Here is an 18,361-nt window from a genome sequence, read left to right on the forward strand (position 1 = left end):
CAGTCTGACTGCAGCCGCTTAGCTTCCAGCTGTGTGTCATCTTGCGGTGATGTATGGCCCCTGAGGGGCTCCTGGGCTGTGAACTGGCTCTATAATTGTCCACCAGGGGCTGCCTGGCCACCTGCGGCCAAGACCAGCATCCCTGGCGCCATGGCCTCCTCCCCAAACCCCCAGATACGGGTCCGGGGGGACTGGGGTGCTGACCGCGCGTGACATGGGAGGTGCAGTATTTATGTGATATTTTTTTCTCTCTTTTCGGATTAGTTGGCTTCTGTATAAACATGCATGCAACATTTATTCATTCAATCTTCGAGCATATAGTGAGCACCTACTGTGTACTGCCCATGCTCTAGGCCCAGGAACCTGCAGTGACCAGGAGAGATACAGTCCCTGCCCTCAGGGAGCCGACAGTCCAGTGCTGCAGACAGACTGGGAGGGGATAAATGAAGAAAACACAGGCAGGCCCAAGGTGGTAAATACATGCAGAAGAGGAAGGAAAGAAAGCCCCAGGAGGCGGCCTGGGAAGGATGCGCCTGGCGGGGCACAGCAGGGGCACCCCTGCGACTAGGAGGGTCCCTGAGGAAGAAGCCTGAGATGAGGGGCCGAGTGTGACTGTCTCAGTCCTGCAAGGCAGGAGGTCCCTGCTCAGCCCTGACAATGGAGGGCCAGCCCCCATCTCAGGGCTGTCTGGGCCAGGGGGCAGGGCTTTGGGCAGGTCTAGCAGGGACACTGAGGCTCAGAGGGGATGGTGCACCTGCATCTGGAAACTGAGATGGCCCTGCCCTGGGGGGCTGAGGGAGGAGGCAGGGCTCCACCCCCAGCCGACAGCCATCAGGGCCCCGGGCAACCTCAGCACTCCTCTGCCCCCCTCTTCCGCCGCCTCCGACCCCCTGCCTGTGGCCGGGCACCGAGGCGGCAGTAACGGGCTGCGGGAGGGAAATCACTTTCCTCTGGAAGCTCCGGGCAGGAAAGGCTCTGCACGGGACACGCATATCGATGGCCACCCAGGGGACCTGCAGGAGCCTGCATCAGGGTCTGGCCACAGCTGGGGCGGGGCCTTGGGGGTCACTGGTGGTGCAGAGGGGCCCCCACACCCTGCAGGGACATCACCATGCCGCCCCTGGAGGGGCGGCACTCTGCATGTGACTGGTGTCTGGCAAGGGCATGGGGGAGGTTCCTGAGAGACACAGGCCCAAATGCATGTGTCTGGCTACACTGCGGGGCACACAGTGCAGGGGCCTGCCCAGGCCACGTGGCTGATGACAAGTTCCAGGGAGACTCCTGTGGTGGACCAGGCACATGTCCCAGGACCGACCAAGAGGGAGAGAGCCCACTGGTGGTCTGTGGGGAAGGCTTCACAGGCAGGAGGACGGCCGTGCAAAGGCCCTGAGGTACGGAACAGAGCTGCAGAGCTGTTGTTCTTGTATTTACCCAAACACCTTTTGTGCTAAAATTGTGTCTCAAAAATAGTAAAACTGTCATAATGGCTAAAAGGTGGAGACAACCCAAGTGTCCATGGATAGATGAACACATAAGCCCAACGTGGTCCATCCACACCCTGGAACACCACTCAGCCATGAACAGGGACGAGGCTCCAACACAGGCCACAGCGAGGAGGGACCCTGAGGACATCGTGCTCAGAGAGAGACGCCAGACACAGAAGGACACACAGTGTGAGACTCCATTTATATGAAACGTACAGAACAGGCAGGGCCACAGAGACGGGACGTGGACTCGGGGTCGCCAGGGGCTGGGGAGGGGGTGGGCAGTGACTGCTGATGGGGACGAGGCTGCCTTTTGGGTTGATAGAATGTTCTGGAATTAGATAGTGGTAATGGTTGCACAAGTCTCTGAGGGCACTGAAGTCCGTGGAATCGTGGTTTCAACAGACGGATGCTGTCATGTTTCTAAAAGGAGCAGCAGTCAGCCACAAGTGTCCCACCCCATGGTCCCGCATCTAAGCCCTGTGGCCGGGTCGGAGCCTGTGGGCGGGTGTCTCCCGGGGAAAGGGAAAGGTGGCCTCCCTCTCTGAGCCTCGGGGTCCCCATCTGTGGATGGGGGATCCCTAGGGGCTCCCCCGCAGTGCTCAACTCGGCGGGCGTCTGTCCGTCCTCCCGCACTGGGCAGGGCGGGTCACACACAAGGGTCTTTGTGCACCGCTGTCCTCATTACGAGGCAGCCCCCGTCGCCGGGCCCAGCGCGGCTGAATTAATTAGCTGAGAGCGTTCCCGCCTGGCTAATTGTGCCGGAGCCACTGTAGTCACAGCCGGTCAGTCCCTCAGCCGGGTAACTCTCAGCTTCCCTGTGCCTCAGTTTCCCCAATCCAGGGCTTGGCATTGGGGGAAGGGCCCTGGGACCGTAGGACCCACAGACATGCCTTTTGCCAAGTGAGAGGGGATTCAGAGATGACAGAACCCCCGCCCTGGCCTGGGGCAGCTGGGGAAACTGAGCCACATCAGAGCATACCAATGGAGGTGTCACAAAATGAGATTGAATCCCGGGACCCACCACGGCGCCTGAGACACCCCTAGCCCCAAGCACAGATGACAGGTCAGCAGAGCCTTGCTCCAGCAATTCTGCCATGCTCAGGTGTGCCGGGTGACAGACACCTGTTCCCATTTCCCAAAGGGGAAAACTGAGGCCCATAGATGGCCCATAAAACACGGATTCCAAGGCCTGGCCCCCAAACACCACACAGAACCAATGAGTCAGTCATGATTGTAGGTTCCTCTCAGGCCCTGGAGTCCCCAGACATCCCCCCAAGGGGCACCCCTGTCCCTGGGGGGCTCCAGACTCCCCTCCAAATTATTAGTGCAAAGCATTCACGCCTTCACAGTATGTCTGGTCAGTAAAAAAAAAAAGCACTCATGCCAATGGGGCCAACGGCCCCCAACACAGACACGCACCTTCAAGGTTTATGCTCATTTTATTATAAAAAAATACAGGATCCAAAGTCGATTGTGACAGGAGGGGGCGAGGCCCCGTCACCAGCTCCAGGCGTAGCAACGCCAACCGCCCGCCCACCCCTTACAAAAGCCCCCGCCCGCCCCACGCCGCTGGGCGCGCCTCGCGCCGCCTCCCCGCGGTCGTGCACACAATATATATTTATATATAATATATATAAAACACAGAGTCAGGAAAGGCGGGTAGAAATACGAAATCTGTATAAATGCGCTGTTTCCTTCATTAAAGTGTCTTCGGGAAGGGGTTTCTTTTTGGGGGGTTCGTGGTCCCTCCACTTTTTGTTTTGTCCTTTTTTTTTTTTCTTAGAAACATTATCAGGTCACCGAGTCGAGGGACGGGCGTCACGGACGAGACGAGCTTATTGCGCTTATTGTGAAGTGCAGCTTCTACACTAGAAAGTCCACCCCCCCACCCCCCCACCAAAATAAAAGACCCCTGTGAAGGGCTGAGAAAAAAAGGGAAGAAGCTGTCCAGTCCATCCTCAGGAATACATTAAAAATAAATCACAGTATATACTTGCTGGCTCTATTTACAGAAACGTAAGGTCTTCTCGGGCTCGGAGACGACCGTGCGAGGTTGAAGGGACGGGTGGGGGGCTCGTTTGCATTGGCCAAAGCTGTTCCTAAGAAGTGGGGGGCTGTGATTCCGAGGGGGAGGATGAGGCTCAACACGCCAGGAGCGAGGGGGACAGGGCTAAGGGGTCTGGGGTCCCCTGGGCCACACTTGGGGGAACTCACCACTTACCCCTTCCGGCTCAGACTCGCCCGTCCTGGGGCACCCGTGGAGTCCCCAGGGGGCTCCAGCCAGAACTCAATGAGTAGGGTGCAGAGCAGAGAGGAGTGACTATGTCCCCAAATTCCCTTCCCAGGTGCCCAGGGACCCCTGTCCCCCTGCAACGGCAAGGGATAAATTAAATTAAAAACTCAAGTCTTTCTGATCCAACCATGAAAAATACACTAAAAAAAATTGCCCAGAGGTTCTCCGGTTCTCCGGTGCCCCCGGAGGAGATGGCTTCGCCAGAGGCTGTGCTGACATCCTGGCCCCTCGGGCATGGGGTGGGGATCCTTGGCGGTCCCCCTCCCTGGGGCCTGGAGCGTGTGGGTGGCCCCCTGCCACTGGGGCAGCACCAGTCGAGGAGAAGCAGCGTCTCTATTTGGTCTCAGAGGCGGGGGCCGCGCCGGGTCCAGAGGGCCGAGGTCGGGTGATCCGGCTGGGGCCGTCCAGGTGGGCTGGCGTCCTGCGGGACCAGGACTAGGAGCCCAGGAGCGTCCACAGCACGGGGACCGTGCTGAGGAAGAGGTGGCAGCTGCCCAGGCCGCTGCACGAGTTATTGCTGGTGAAGATCGGCTCGGGAGCTTCGTACAGGGTCTCATCTGGGGGACACGGAAACGGACAGTCGGTGGGCCGCCCGGACTCTCCCTCGGCTCTCCAGGTGCCACCTGGCCTCAGTGGGTTCCTCGTCCCACCAGCCAGGCCCTTCTGACCCTCCTGGGATGTCTCTGGGCAAAGGAGCTGAAATGTTTGCAGATTGGGAAACTGAGGCTCAGGGGCAGGGCCTGCCCCGGCCATGGCTGAGGGTGGGAGACTCCCTACCTCCCACTCTTCCGACCACTCACTGCTTAGGGGGGTTTAGAACACAGGGGTGGGGCCTGGATCCTGCTTGCCCCTCTGCGCACTTACTAGTCGGCCGCACATAAACCTTCAGTCGCAGGCAGGGCCTGTCCACAGCATTGGGAGGCGTGGCAGCTGGAAGGGAGAGGGTGAAGGTTAGAGGCGCAGGAGCTCTCGTTGTCCCAGACCTGGGGCTGGACCCTCCTGTCCCACCTTGGTGACTCAACCCTGACCCCAGGTGGGAATCCACCCATAAAACTCCTAATCATTCATCAAAGCCCCAGACTCAATGCCCCCGTTTCCCAACAGTCGTCCGGCAGGCTTCCCCCTGCCCCTCCCTCTTCCCAACCCTGGCCCCAGGATGTCCGTGTCTTTGCCCTGCTCTGCCCCACAGCAGGACAGGCCCAGGAGGAGGTTTGAAAGTGAAGAATAAAAATGTTTGTTTTCAATCAATCAGCAAAAATTGGGGTAGCCAAATTTTGGGGGAGCCCAAATGGACCAGGCTCAAAATCCCTGCACTGGGTGCCCATGGGCAAGTCACTTCCTCTCTGCGCCTCCCCTGGCACACAGTAGGTGCTCCCGAAAAGATTCTTTTCCACCTGGGAGACAGGGAGAGCCAGTTACCCCTAGGAGGGATGCATCGTTCCCGCCCCACCCAGAGAGGGACCCAGACTGCCCCAGGTCACACGAGGGCAGAAGCCACATGCGGGTCTCCTGCCAAAAATTCCACTGTCATTCTCCCTGCTCCTCGACCCACCGGAAAAGGGCCCTGGCGTGGGGAAGGGGACTCTGTGGTGTTGGGGTGAGTCAGGAGGGGAGATGGAAAGAGGCCTGAAACCCAGCTGGGGCTGGCAGAGAGGACACACGTGGAGAGGAGACGGTGTGGGTGCACATGCACACGCACACACGTGCACACGCACACACGTGCACACGCACACACACGGAGAGGAGGCCAGGCTGCCCCTGCCAGGCCCAGGGCCCCCGCACGGCCTGGCTCTTGGCGGCTGCCACCTCTGCCGGCCCCCCAGAAGCCCCCAAGCCTGCAAGATGAAGATAGAAAGCACGTAATAAAAATAACATTCGTCACAGAGATAGGACGAATAATTACAATAATTATCTTTATGAAACTCCTGTCTCGGAAAGAAAAATGTAATTTTTCTTATATTACGGGGACTTAATTTAAACACCTTCTTTCCCCCTCCCCCACCGGCTTCTTCCCTGAATTAAAAGGGAAAAAGCCAAAGAGAGCAGAGAAAGGAACCGGGGTCTTGTAAGGTTTAATTCCACACAGCAGGAGCTGGGCGTGGAGGTGCCCTGGCCCTGACACGCAGCCCTGGGGGGGCAGACCCCAGCTTGCCCCCTCCGGCTCCCCAGCACTCCCCAGATGCTGAGAAACAGGGATCCCCCACCACGGATGCCTCTCTCAGAGCCATGACCCAGGCATCCAGTTCGATGTGTCGCCCCCATCTCACAGTGGGCAGTGCCTGGACCCCCATGTTCCTGGCCAAGGTCATGGCCAAGTAGGGTCTCGAACCTGGGCCCAACTCTGCAGTCGGGGGAAGAAGAAGCCAGCTTGGGACCCCGACGGGCAGCAGGAAGGGGCAGCCTTCCCCCACCCCACCAGCCGGCATTCGGCTAAAGCTAACCAATCTGCAGTTGGAGACCCCACCATTATCTGGGGCCTGGGGTGCCCGGGTGGGCGGCTGGGGGGAGTCCCAGGAGACCCCTGCCCAGTCCGGCCTGCGGGTGGCGCAGAACAAAGGATGTGCCTTATGCTGTGGCTTCCACCACGCTCTCCTCCCTCTCTGGGCTCCGGATGCCTCGGTTTCCCCCCTCAGTGCACTGTGGGGCAGGGGGATCTCAGTGCTGGGAGACTGAGGCAGGTCCATCAGCTTCCCCACTCGGAGGCCGAGTGGTCTGAACTGGAGGCTGAGGTCACACTCCTGTGGGTGTGTGGGCACGTGTGTGTGGCTTCAGACTTGCTTGGACCCTCAGTTTTCCCATCTGCAAACAGGGACAGTGACACTCCTGGCTTGCTGAGAAGGTGACAGACCTTCACACCCTCGAAATGAGATGGAGATCATGGCCCGACAAAGCTGGACATAGCCCCGCCCCCAACGACGAGGCCCACCCCTCACCCACACACCACCCTTGCCCTGGCCCTGCCCAGAACTGGGACCCGCCCCACTCGGACCCTCCCCTGGCCACAGGCCCCGCCCTTGGCATGGCCCCACCTTCGTCCCATTCCCGGTTGCAGGCCCCGCCCCTCATCCAGACACCACCCTGGCCCTGCCCAAGACCGGACACACCCCTGCGCCTCGATGCGGCCCCGCCCCCACTCACAGGGGTAGTACTCGCCCCTCATAGATGTAGTAGTGCCCTGGCCCCGCCCCCGCACAAATGTGGTGGTACTCGTGGCCCCGCCCCACCCCCTCACAGCTGTAGCAGCATCCCCATGGCCCCGCCCCCTCACAGCTGTAGCAGCATCCCCATGGTCCCGCCCCCATCCCCATGGTCCCGCCCCGCCCCGCCCACTCACAGCCATAGCATCCCCATGGTCCCGCCCCCGCCCCGCCCCCTCACAGACTAGCAGCATCCCATGGCCACGCCCCCGCCCCCTCACAGACTAGCACCACCCATGGCCCCGCCCCCGCCCCGCCCCCTCACAGACTAGCAGCATCCCATGGCCCCGCCCCCGCCCACTCACAGACTAGCAGCATCCCATGGCCTCGCCCCCGCCCACTCACAGACTAGCACCACCCATGGCCCCGCCCCCGCCCCGCCCACTCACAGACTAGCAGCATCCCATGGCCCCGCCCCCGCCCACTCACAGACTAGCAGCATCCCATGGCCCCGCCCCGCCCACTCACAGACTAGCAGCATCCCATGGCCCCGCCCCGCCCACTCACAGACTAGCAGCATCCCATGGCCCCGCCCCCGCCCCCTCACAGACTAGCAGCATCCCCATGGCCCCACCCCCGCCCCGCCCACTCACAGACTAGCGGCATCCCCATGGCCCCACCCCGCCCACTCACAGACTAGCAGCATCCCATGGCCCCGCCCACTCACAGACTAGCGGCATCCCCATGGCCCCGCCCACTCACAGACTAGCAGCATCCCATGGCCCCGCCCACTCACAGACTAGCAGCATCCCCATGGCCCCGCCCACTCACAGACTAGCGGCATCCCCGTGGCCCCGCCCACTCACAGACTAGCGGCATCCCCGTGGCCCCGCCCACTCACAGACTAGCGGCATCCCCATGGCCCCACCCCGCCCACTCACAGACTAGCAGCATCCCATGGCCCCGCCCACTCACAGACTAGCGGCATCCCCATGGCCCCGCCCACTCACAGACTAGCAGCATCCCATGGCCCCGCCCGCCCACTCACGGCTGTAGCAGCATCCCATGGCCCCGCCCCCGCCCCGCCCACTCACAGATGTAGTAGTACTCGTGGCCGGGCCGGAACTCGAAGCCCAGCGAGAAGGGCGTGAAGAGCTGGAACTTCTCCGAGAACTTGAGCGGGCCCCCGGGCGCAGCCGGCCGGTTGCACTCCCAGCGCTTGAAGCCGCGCTGGCGGTGGTCGCAGGACGCGTGGCCCTCGCCGCTGACCATGTACAGCACGTAGCGCTCCATGCGCTCTGCCGGCGGCAGCGGCGCACCATAGTGCGGGCAGTAGATGTCCAGGTAGTCGTTGATGCTCACCTCCACGGTGTATCCGCCGCCCGGCCCGCCCGCGTGGAACCTGCAGGGTGGGGTCAGCGAGTGGGGGCGGGGTCACCGGCTGGAGGGGTGCACGCCCCCTCAAGGACGGCTCCAGCTGGGAGCCTGGCACCGCCCCACCTGGGTGCCTCAGTGTCCCAGGCAGCACCGCAGCAGGGCTGACCATGGGCCAGCTGGCATGTGGACCCCTCCGTGTGAGCGGGCTGGGGGTCCAGACTCCCGCACCTCTGCACAAGCCGTTCCCTCCACCCAGAATTCCCTCTCCAGAAACGACTGCTTAAGGTCCACGCCCCCTCCTCCAGGCAGCTCCCTGCCCACCAGACCAACCTGTCCCCTTTCCTTCTGCACTTCTGCACCTGCGAAGGAGGACCAGGGTGGCGCAGGGACACAGGAGGCCATGGGTGTCTGCCGGGTCCTGCTGGGGCAAGCTCTGCCCCCACACTGGCCACAGTTTCCCTGAAGGGAACTGGACTTGGAGTGAAGGACGCCTCAGGCCCCCTCCCTCAGCTCCAGGGACTGCACCCATGCCCAGCATACAGGTGCCCACCCTGCCCATGCCAGGGGACCCCGGAGACTCCCTGCACCCTCTGCACATCTTGAACCCTGAAACCTCCTGAGCCCTGAGAATCCAGCAGCCACCCCCAACCTCCCGGCCACGCCACGAGGTTCCCCTGCTCCTGACACCTCAGCACCCCAGCCTTGGCCAGGGAGGTCCCCCCAGACACAGCCGAGGCCCCTTCCTCCTGGAAACCCCCTGACCCGGCCTCCTCTGTGAGGACGGAGGTCGGCTGAGGGGGGACCTGCTCTCCGCTTCCCTGACCGCCTTGGGCAGCAGCACAGGAGCCCTCAGATCTCCTGCATGTGGTCCCCAGGGTTCCTGTCATGTAAACTTGGCCTGGCCAAGGGGATATGGGGGGGCTGAGGGGGACTTATTAGCACATAAAAGGCCTGGGCAGAGCGAGATGGGGAAGGTTCCCCCCGCTATTCCTCCCTCCTCCCCCTGCTCCGGCTGAGGAAACTGAGGCCCAGCCAGGGTGGGTGCAGGCTGCCCGGCTCCTGGCCTCACCCCTGCCTCTGTGCCCAGCACACCAGCCACAGCCCAGCCTGCAGGAGAAAGCCTGCACAGCCCCCATGCCGTGTGCACTAATTGGCACGGCAGGGACGTGAGGGGCGGCCCGATTGTCAGATGGCATCAGCCTGTCCCCTCCCTACTGCCTAAGAGTCTGCACTGGGCAGGGCCAAGGGTTCCTGCGTCTGCACGGTGAGATGAGGCAGTCTCGAGTTCCTGCCCATTGTGACTCAGTTTCCCCAGAAGTCACCGAAGATCCAGCCCGAAGATTTCAAGAGCAAAGAATTTCAGGGCCAGGCGCCGGAGACAGTGGTGACCCCTGGCCCTTCCCCCTCCTCTGCTGGATTCATCCCAGTGGGGGGAGCTCACCCCACACCCTTCATCACCCACTGTGGGCCTGGCGCAGAGGCAGGGAGGACGACATGCCACACAGGGAATCTCTGTCTGGGGAGACTCAGAAGTCGGGGTCTGTCTGGGGCTCCAGAGCCCTGCAGTCCTGGGCTCAGACAGATCCGAGCCCAGCTGGCGTGGAGATTCAACCCCTTCTCAGAGCCTCATTTTCCTCTCCGTGCAGCGGGACGGGCCTCGGGACCACTGGGAAGCTCCGGGCGTGTACACAGTGGGGACAGACTGGGACTGGGGCAGGCCATGCCTCAGGCTGCCCATTGGCCGGCAGGGCAAAGGCGTCTCATTGACCCGCCTCGTCCTCGGCCCCTTGGGCAGGATCGATGTGGAACGAGCTCCAGGCTTTTTGAAAAGTCATTTCGCTCCTTCCCGGCCCGAGTGAAAGCACCATTGATCAGTCAATCGATGCGGCAGAGGCCCAGCTCCAGCCCAGGGACCCGCCCGCACCCAGGCCACCTTGCCCAGGAGGCCTCTGTGGGGGGGACCACAGGCGAGAGTCCACCCTCCAGCCCCCTCAGCCCTCAGTTTCCCCTCTGGTCCCTGTGTCCACGCCTGGGGATCAACAGCCAGCCTGGAAGAGAACCTGAGACGGAAACCGACTCTGAGGCCTTGGCACCAGCCCTCCCCGCCCGCACTGTGCCTGACACCACCTCATTCTCTCCTCCCGTTTTGTCTTCGGTAAAACATCAGAGACCCAAGTGGCCGCTCTGCTGGCTGTGAGGCCAGATGCCCCGGCCCCACCAGACTCTGGGATCCCCCAAACCCAAGTCGCTTCTCTGCATGCGAATCAGACCCTGTGACCCACCGGCTCAAAGCCCTCCATCTGCTCCTCAGGGCTCAGAATAAAGTCCACACCCTGCCCAGACCCTGTGCGGCCCCGGCTCCCCATCCTCATCATCCCAGTCTCCCCGAGGCTCGCTCCCTGCTCTGTTTGTACCCCAGGGCCCTGGCACGTGCTGTTCCAGCCACCTGAAATGCTGTTCCTCCATTTCCTCCCATAACTCAACTCGGCATCAGCCCTTCACATGGTCTGTGTCTGTCTATGAACTTGGCCTCCTCCTCCACCCCTGCCCCTGTAGCCTGCACCAGCCCTCCATGCATGTTGTTACTCGAACGAATGAATTTAAAAAGCCCAGACTCGAGGACTCTGAAGTGCTAGAGTCGTGGGGAGCATAAAGCAGCCCCTAGGTGTGTGAGGTGGGGGACCCCAGGCAGGCAGGTCCCAGGGAACCCCCCCCAGCTCTGACTGCCTGAGCGGGCCACTTTTTTCCCTTCCCGTCTCTAAAATAGCGTCGGCCTTGCTGCGTCGGCATTCCAGCTTCCAAGCTGGCAGCTGAGCCAGGAGCGGGCGCCTTGCCCCTGTTCAGGGTGGCGCCTGCCAGGGGTGAGGGGGCCCAACCCCAAAACCTAGCCCGCTGAGAGAGAGACAAAGCCCCCACTCCCTCCATTAGTGCGAAGCCGGGATATGCAAATGCTCCTCCGTGGGAGCGGCAGATAGAGATTGAAATTCTCACTAAGGGGTTAATGACTGATTTGGGATCTCTTCCCAGACAGGGAGAGGGAGCCTCAGCAGCTTTCATCCTCCGTTCTCCCGACCCGGCACCTTTCCCAGCTCTCCTGGCAGGTGCCAGCGTCCACGCCTCCAGGCAGCCCTCCTGGTCCCAGGCACAGCCTCGCCAGCCCACCCAGCCTGGGCCGCCCTACCCCGCCCGCCCATCGCCCCCTCCCGGCAACCACCCGGCCTGCAGCTAATTAGCTCCAATCCGGGGATTGTCAACTCATTAGACACTAATAGCAAAGCAACTAATTAGGAGTTTCGCCCAAAACTGGGGTGGGGGTGGGCTGGGCTGACGTCCAGACTGGAAACTGAGGCAGGAGTGGGGCCGGCAGCCAGGACCCCTGTGGCCAGGCAGGTGGGCACCTTCCCACCCCCCACCAGGCAGGTCCCTCCCTCTGCCTCTCAGGGCGGGGGTCTGGGCCCATCCCCACTCTCTAGCGGGGTTAAAAAGCGTCTGGGTGTGCCCAGGCCGGCCTGGTGAGCAGATGGGCCCCAAAGCCCAGCAGGGGGCAGAGCTCACCGGCCCCTCCTGCCCCCCAGTGGGGCATGGTGCCCACCCCGGGCTTTTTGAGGGGCCAAAGAGATGTTGCCCCCACCTGAGGGCTGACCAGCTCTCCTCCTGCCTGGGGGCTGGGCAGGACCTCCAGGGAAATAAAGTCCCCAGACATTGCAGGGTCAGCCCCAGAGAGGATGATAGTGGCCCTGTGGGTGCAAGAGGGTAAACTGAGGCAGGGGTCCCAGAGCTGAAGCGAGAGAGAGAGAAAAAATGGAGCCAGGTCGGGGAGCAGGGACTCGCAGGGTCAGTTGCACCCAGGCCTCAGCTGTGGCGGGCATGGGTGGCCCCATGCAGAGTTCACTCCACCCTCCCCCTACCCGAAACACACACCCAGGCTGTGCCTGACGCTCAGCAGCCAGCCCCAGGTGGGGACACCGGTGCTGTGCCCGACTTCCCAGTGGTCTTGCAGAGTGAGTCACTCCTGTTCAGGGCCGTGGCAGCTGTGCCCGTGCAGGGGGGCCCTTGACCCATAGGGCGGGCAGGCCCAGGTGTGCAAGGCGGCAGGGCAGGGTGGGCGAGGCGGTGGCTGGGCCCAGGCCATGAACAAGGCCCTCTGAAGCCCGGGTCCTCGGGTCACATGAGGAGACCAAGGTGTGGCGGCTGAGCCCTCCCCAGCCAGGCAACCCAGCAACCCGGCGCGGGAGCAGACGCGGGGACCGGCCCCCCAGGGCTGGCTGGGCCAAGGAGTTCAAACGTCTCGGTGAGGTTAAAACAAAAATCCCGCCAGCTTGTCTGCTCCTCTGCCGAGCGAGTGTGCTGCCGTGTGTCTGGGATGCGGCAGCCCCGCGGGGGACTGGGGGGGGGGGCGGGGGATGGGGACAGGCGGCAGCTCTGCCCTCTCCCCAGCACGGCCCACGCTGGGGGCGGGCGATAAAGCCAGGCCGTCCCTAGTGTCCCACGGCCCAGAGAGACAAATCCTCCACGAGCGACGGCTGGGCCGTGGCGTGGTTCCGAGGGACGGGGGTGCTGTCGTGGGGAACACGCGGCCCCAGCGCGGGGCCCTGCACCCCTGTGGGCCTGGCTCTGTGTGGAAGCACAGACCCACGACGGAAACCACCTGCCCCACAAAAGTGCTGCCTCTCAGACTCCACTGACGCACCTGCCCCCCCCCCAGCAACGTTCCACCTCCACCCTGACCAAGGGACCCCTGCAGGGTCCCCACAGCCTACCCTGGCCCCCAGCCCCAGAGCTGATGGGAGGTCCAATCCCACTGTGCCAACAACAGGAAAGCCCGGGCGACCCGTCAGAGCCCAGGAAGCCCAGAGACAGGGAGAGACAGAGACGCAGAGACGCAGAGAGCCCCGTGCGTCAGCTGCAACACGACCTGGAACACCTGGGGGCCGGCCTGAGACCCGGCACGCCAGCTACCAAAGGCCATTCTTCTCCAGCACGGGAGCTGCCTCAGTGTCCCTCTCTGTGCGGGGGCGACTGAGCCCCTTGAGTCACACTCATGCCTTGCCTTGTTCACACCATGCTGAGCTGCCAAGCCACCGGGCCCGCGTGGGGCCAAGTCACCCCAGTTCACAGGTCAGGCGCGGGTGAACTGTTCCAAGCAGCAAAGCTGCCGGCCGGACATCACTGGCCTCCCAGACCCCGGAGTCCGCGCCTGGGTGCCCCACAGCCTCCCGGCCCAGCTTCAGGCCCTGAATCCCCCAGGGGCCCCCTTTGCTCCCGAGCGCCCCCAACGCTGGGAGGCCAAGATTCTCTCACACAAAACAAAAAACCCTCATGCGGCAAAACACAGCGTCGCCCCCTTCAAAGCTGGTCCCCCAGAGGCCAAGGGAGGCCAACAGAGCCACAGACCTCGGGTCACCTCTGCCACGGCAGACTCCTCCCTCGGGGACCCGGCCCCTGCCCACGTCGCCATTTTCCTACCTGGGAGCTGGAGAGGGGAGCCTGGCCGCTGCCCACACTGGAGCACCATGGCGTCCTCGGGGACCGGGGAGGGCAGAGCTGCCAGAGCTGCCCAGCGGGGCAAGCACAACCCCAGCGAGCCGACCCCGGTCAGCACAGGGTCCACAGGCGCTGAGGGTTTCCACTCAGGAGTGGGACTCCCAGGGACAGCAAGCGCCCTGCGTCGTGCCTGCTCTGAGCCTCCAGGGCCTGTGTGCACACGGGAGGGACCTGCCCTGTCCCCAGGGAAGGAGGAGAGGGAGCGCCAGCGTGGGGTCATCAGTGTGGACCATTCTGGGGCTGGGGCTGCTCCCACAGGGCAAGCCCTGAGACCGCAGAGCTGCGCCCACACAGACACACTCGCACGGCCGCAGGCATGCACCCATGCAGATGTGCACTATGTATGCGCTCCGTGCATGGACATGGACACACATGCACCTCACATGCAGACATGCATGTGGGCCTGAGATACCACAGACGTTCCATGCACAGACATGCTCATGCAGATGTGGGTGCACCAGCGACACCGGGCACGCTCACACGCACACACATGCACTCCACGCAGCATCGTGCACACGCTCGTGCAAACACACCAGAGCCGGCGGCGCCGGGCACATACTAGACTCATGACACCATGCCGCATGCAGACACGCATGTGCACCCCACACACAGACACACACCTCCTAGGTCTCCCCCAGGACATTCCCGTGTTATACACAAAACACACAGCCACACGCAGCCACTAGTACGGCCATAACCTGCAGCCCGACGTGACTCCCTGACACATCTGCACCCTCACCACGACAGCGCACAGGAGCATTTGGGCAGGCCATGGCCCGGCCAGGTTCAAACCAACAGCCCCCCGGCCCACTCCAGCCCAGCCGGGGACAGGCCCAGAGACGCCCAGCAGCCAGCTCTGGGGCACCAAGCCCAGGTGGGGCCGGTCGAACAGACCCGGATCATCAGCCGGTGGTGGCGCCGGGGCCAGGGGGCCACCCTATAGCGGCCGGAGGAGGCGGGTGCGGGGCTCCCTCGGCGACGTCCGCCAACTGCGTGTGCGCAGGAGATGCACTTCACAGCAGTGACAATGTGATTCAGGAAACACAGCCATGTCCTTGTCACCTCTTGTGGGGTCCAGGCCGGCCGGGCAGGAGGAGTGGCTGGGCTTGCTGCAACGCTGTCCCTGCCTGGGTGTCCCCAACACAAGCCCACCAGTCCTGCCAGTGCCCACCCTGCCTGTTGGACCCTTGGGCCTTTTGTGTGTGCCCCCCCACTCAGACTCGGGGTCCCTTTGTCCCCCACACACCTCCTCCACTGGCCTCTCTGCCCAGACCCCATGCTGGTCTCTCCCAGCCAGCCCAGGCTCACACCTCAGGCCTGGCCACCAACGCCGCACCTCTCCCCAGGCTGGGGTCCCCATCACTGGGTCCCCATAGACACCGAGGCCCAAAACCACCCCCTTTGCCGGGCTGGACACCCTCCTCACCCAGGCGCAGCTGCCGGCCTGGCTACCCCTGGACACCAAATCTTCCAAGGGCTGTAAACCCCGTCCTGCCACGGAGCACCCAGCCTCGGCGATGAAGCCTGGACGCCGGACTGGTCTGGGCCCTGTGTCCCACTGCAGGGCGTTGGGTGCCATCCCCAGCACCCTGGACACCACACGCCGGAGACAGAGAGGAAGAGGGAGAGGCCCCGGTGCTGCCTAGGTCTGCTCCGTGGCCCGGCAAGTCTGTGTCCTCAGGCAGTGGTCCGAGCCAGGCTGTCACATCAGACACAGAGCAACAGGAGGTGGCCAAGTGGCCAGCACACGCCAGGCACTGGGGAGCCCACCTCTGTCCCCTGGGCGGAGGTCCTGCCCGCAGCCCAGAACCCCTCAGCAGGTGAGGGCAGCAGGGCGGCCCTGCCGACCCCTTCCCTCCCTGTTCTTGGCTCCTTGTTTGGCGTTTGCTAGAACAAAGGACAGGCCACGCTGGGACGGGAGATTCCGGAGCTGAAACCAAAAACTTGGGACGGGGAAGCGCTGCCCGCTGGGCTCCCCGCATGGCCAGCGACGGGGAAGAGCCTTAATCAAACCCACATGTGACCAACACAGCGGGCGGCACGGGACAGGCTCCGCGGTGGCCCAGCCGTCCCTCTGAGGCTCAGGGTCCCTGCCCTCAGCCCCCCAGGTCCTGACCCCACAGCCAGGCAGCGGTGAGGGTTGGGTCTGCCCACTGTCCCCACCCCCACACCGGAACACGGGCTGCCCTTGTCCCAGAGCCTGCCTCAAAGACGGCCCTTTATGCAACTTTCCGCCTGGGGATCGGGGACAGCAGGAGACAGCAGGGGACAGGGAGGGATGCTGGGATCCGGAGGGCAGCTTGGCCGGCACAGGAAGTGGCTAGAAAACCGGGAGAAAGTGACTGGTGGTGGCAGAGGAGCAGGGAGGCTGGCTCGGCCCCCTCATGTGCAGCCTGGCCAGAGCCTGAGTGCCGGGGCTCACCACCAAGCCCCAGGAGCCCAAAGCCCCACCTCCCATGGGACCCCCAGCCCGCTCTGGCCTTGGGGACCCCGGAATGGCCCAGAGCGCTCTGCCGATGTCCAGGATGTGGTCAGTCCCCAGTAAACTTTTCTCACCCTGACTATCGGGGTCTTCCGCCACCCCCCAGATTACACCCAGTGCACGGCGTGGACCTGACCCAAAACATGGGGAACCGTGCAGCAGGCGGGTGGGGCACCTCGGCCGGGCGTGGCAGGCTGGGCGCCAGGCCACCTGGGTCCCTGCCCCAAGGCTCCCCCCTCGCCATGACCTTGAGACAGCCATTCATCCCCTTTGCGCCTCAGTTTCCTGGTCAGCGCCAGGGGGACAGAAGAGGATGCTACCCTGGTGCACCTCCCAAGACTGACCCCAACCCCCTGGGCCATCCCGTCTCCCCACAAAGCAGGGCCCACCCTGGAGTGGCCGCAGACGCTGGGTCCTAAGGGAGGGACACTCCAACTTCCCCAAGTTTACCTGGGGACCCACCAGCAGGATGCACCCACAGACCCTTCGCCCCGAGGGCCACGGCCCCCAATGCGGAAGGCAGCTCAGTGCCACGGTCCCCGGGGACCCCCACCAAAGTGCGCAACAGACGGGGGTCCCCGCAGAGGCCGGTGGAGCAGGGGGTCCCCCAAGTCCAGGCATGGAACGCCGGGGCTGCACGGCTTTCTAGGGTGCCAGAAGGGTTCTCCGAACTCCAGGAGACGTCGGCGTTCTGGGGAATGTGGGGCGCGAGTCCCCCCGGTCTGCGGGGCAGAGGGGCGCCCTGGGGGGATGCACGGAACAGGGGCGAGCCCCCCGAACTCCGGGGGGCCGCAACTCCCAGGGGGGCTCCCGGGGAAAGCGGCGCTCCCGCCCCGGAGGCAGTGCGCTCAGGGGCGCCCCAAGCCCAGGCGGGGGCCGGCGCGGCGTGGGGGGGGCGTCCGGGGGTCCCGCGGCGCCCGCGCCGCGGCCGCGCTCACCTGGGGTTGCTGCGGTTCCAGTAGACGGCGTAGCGGTCCGAGTTGGCGCGGGCGGCGTCCTCGGCGCGCGCGAAGGGCGGCGGCGGCAGCGGCAGCAGCAGCAGCAGCAGCGGCAGCAGCGGGCGCTGCGCGGGCGCCATGGCCCCGGTCCGGCCGCGCTCACGCTCCCGCCGCCGCCTGCCAGCCGTCTCCGCCGCCGCCGAGCAGGCGGGCGCGGGGCGGGCGGAAGGAGGGCGCGGCGGCGCTTGGAGATCCCCGGCCGCCCCCGCCTCCGCGCGCGCGACCTCGGGCGCCGGGAAGTCAGGCGGCGGCGGGGCGGGGCGCCGGGGTCGCCCCGGGCGCGGGACCCGGCCGCGCGGACTCTCTCGGAGCGCGGGCCGCCTCCGCCGCGCCCGCCGGGGAGGGGCCGGGGCTCCGGCCTTTGTCCCGCCCGAGCGCAGGGAGGGCCGCGGGCGCCCCCTCCCGCCGTGCCCCGGCCGCGCGGGGGCTGGGCGAGGGTCTCCAGCCTGCGCCGGGGCCCCCGCCCTGGCCACGCCGTCGCAGACCCGTCTCCCGTCCGACTGCCGGGTCCCCGGGGTCCTGCCCCGGCGACCCCAACTCCGCGCGCCCCCCCACCAGCGCTGGTGCGTGCGCCGGGCCTCGGGTCTCAGAGGGGCTGGGAGCGCAAGGCCTCCACCGCCTCCCCGCACTCCCCGGAGCCACACTATGGGACCTGGCGGTGCAGGATGTCTGACCCCTGTCCCAGCTCCCCGACTCTAACTCGATCTGCTGCAGGGACACAAACTCAGACACAAAAGTCCTAAGTCAAGCCCAGCCACCTCCCAGCCTGAGCTCGCTGCCGGCAGGGAGAGTTTTGGAGTCCGGCTGAACAAAGTCCAAAGCAGGGCTGTCGCTGCCTCCCTGGGGGCCCCTGGGGACTCACCACCCCTCTCTGGAAGTCCTCTCTGAGCCTGTTTTGTTCTCTGGAACAGCAGTCCTTACCTCATCCCTAAGGATGCCGGGCGCATAGTAGGTGGCCCAGTGCATGCCAAGTCTGACCAGAGTGAGATCCAACTGGACAGCAAATAAGTCAACATGCGGGGATCCAATATGGGAGGGAGGAT

General features: G+C 64.2%; 1 protein-coding gene across 1 annotated transcript; it reads right to left on the reverse strand.

The window, feature by feature from the left end:
• Positions 1-3,145: 3,145 nt before the first annotated feature.
• Positions 3,146-17,539, reverse strand: EFNA2 (ephrin A2). Its single transcript, XM_012745767.3, has 4 exons — positions 17,259-17,539; positions 8,012-8,319; positions 4,645-4,710; positions 3,146-4,337 (listed from the first exon to the last, which is right to left on the reverse strand). The coding sequence occupies exons 1-4, from the start codon at positions 17,396-17,398 to the stop codon at positions 4,216-4,218; spliced, it is 636 nt and encodes a 211-aa protein (XP_012601221.2). The 5' UTR covers positions 17,399-17,539; the 3' UTR covers positions 3,146-4,215.
• Between the last annotated feature and the right edge of the window lie 822 nt (positions 17,540-18,361).

The sequence above is a fragment of the Microcebus murinus genome, chromosome 27 (assembly GCF_040939455.1).
Source record: "Microcebus murinus isolate Inina chromosome 27, M.murinus_Inina_mat1.0, whole genome shotgun sequence".
NCBI lineage: Eukaryota > Metazoa > Chordata > Mammalia > Primates > Cheirogaleidae > Microcebus > Microcebus murinus.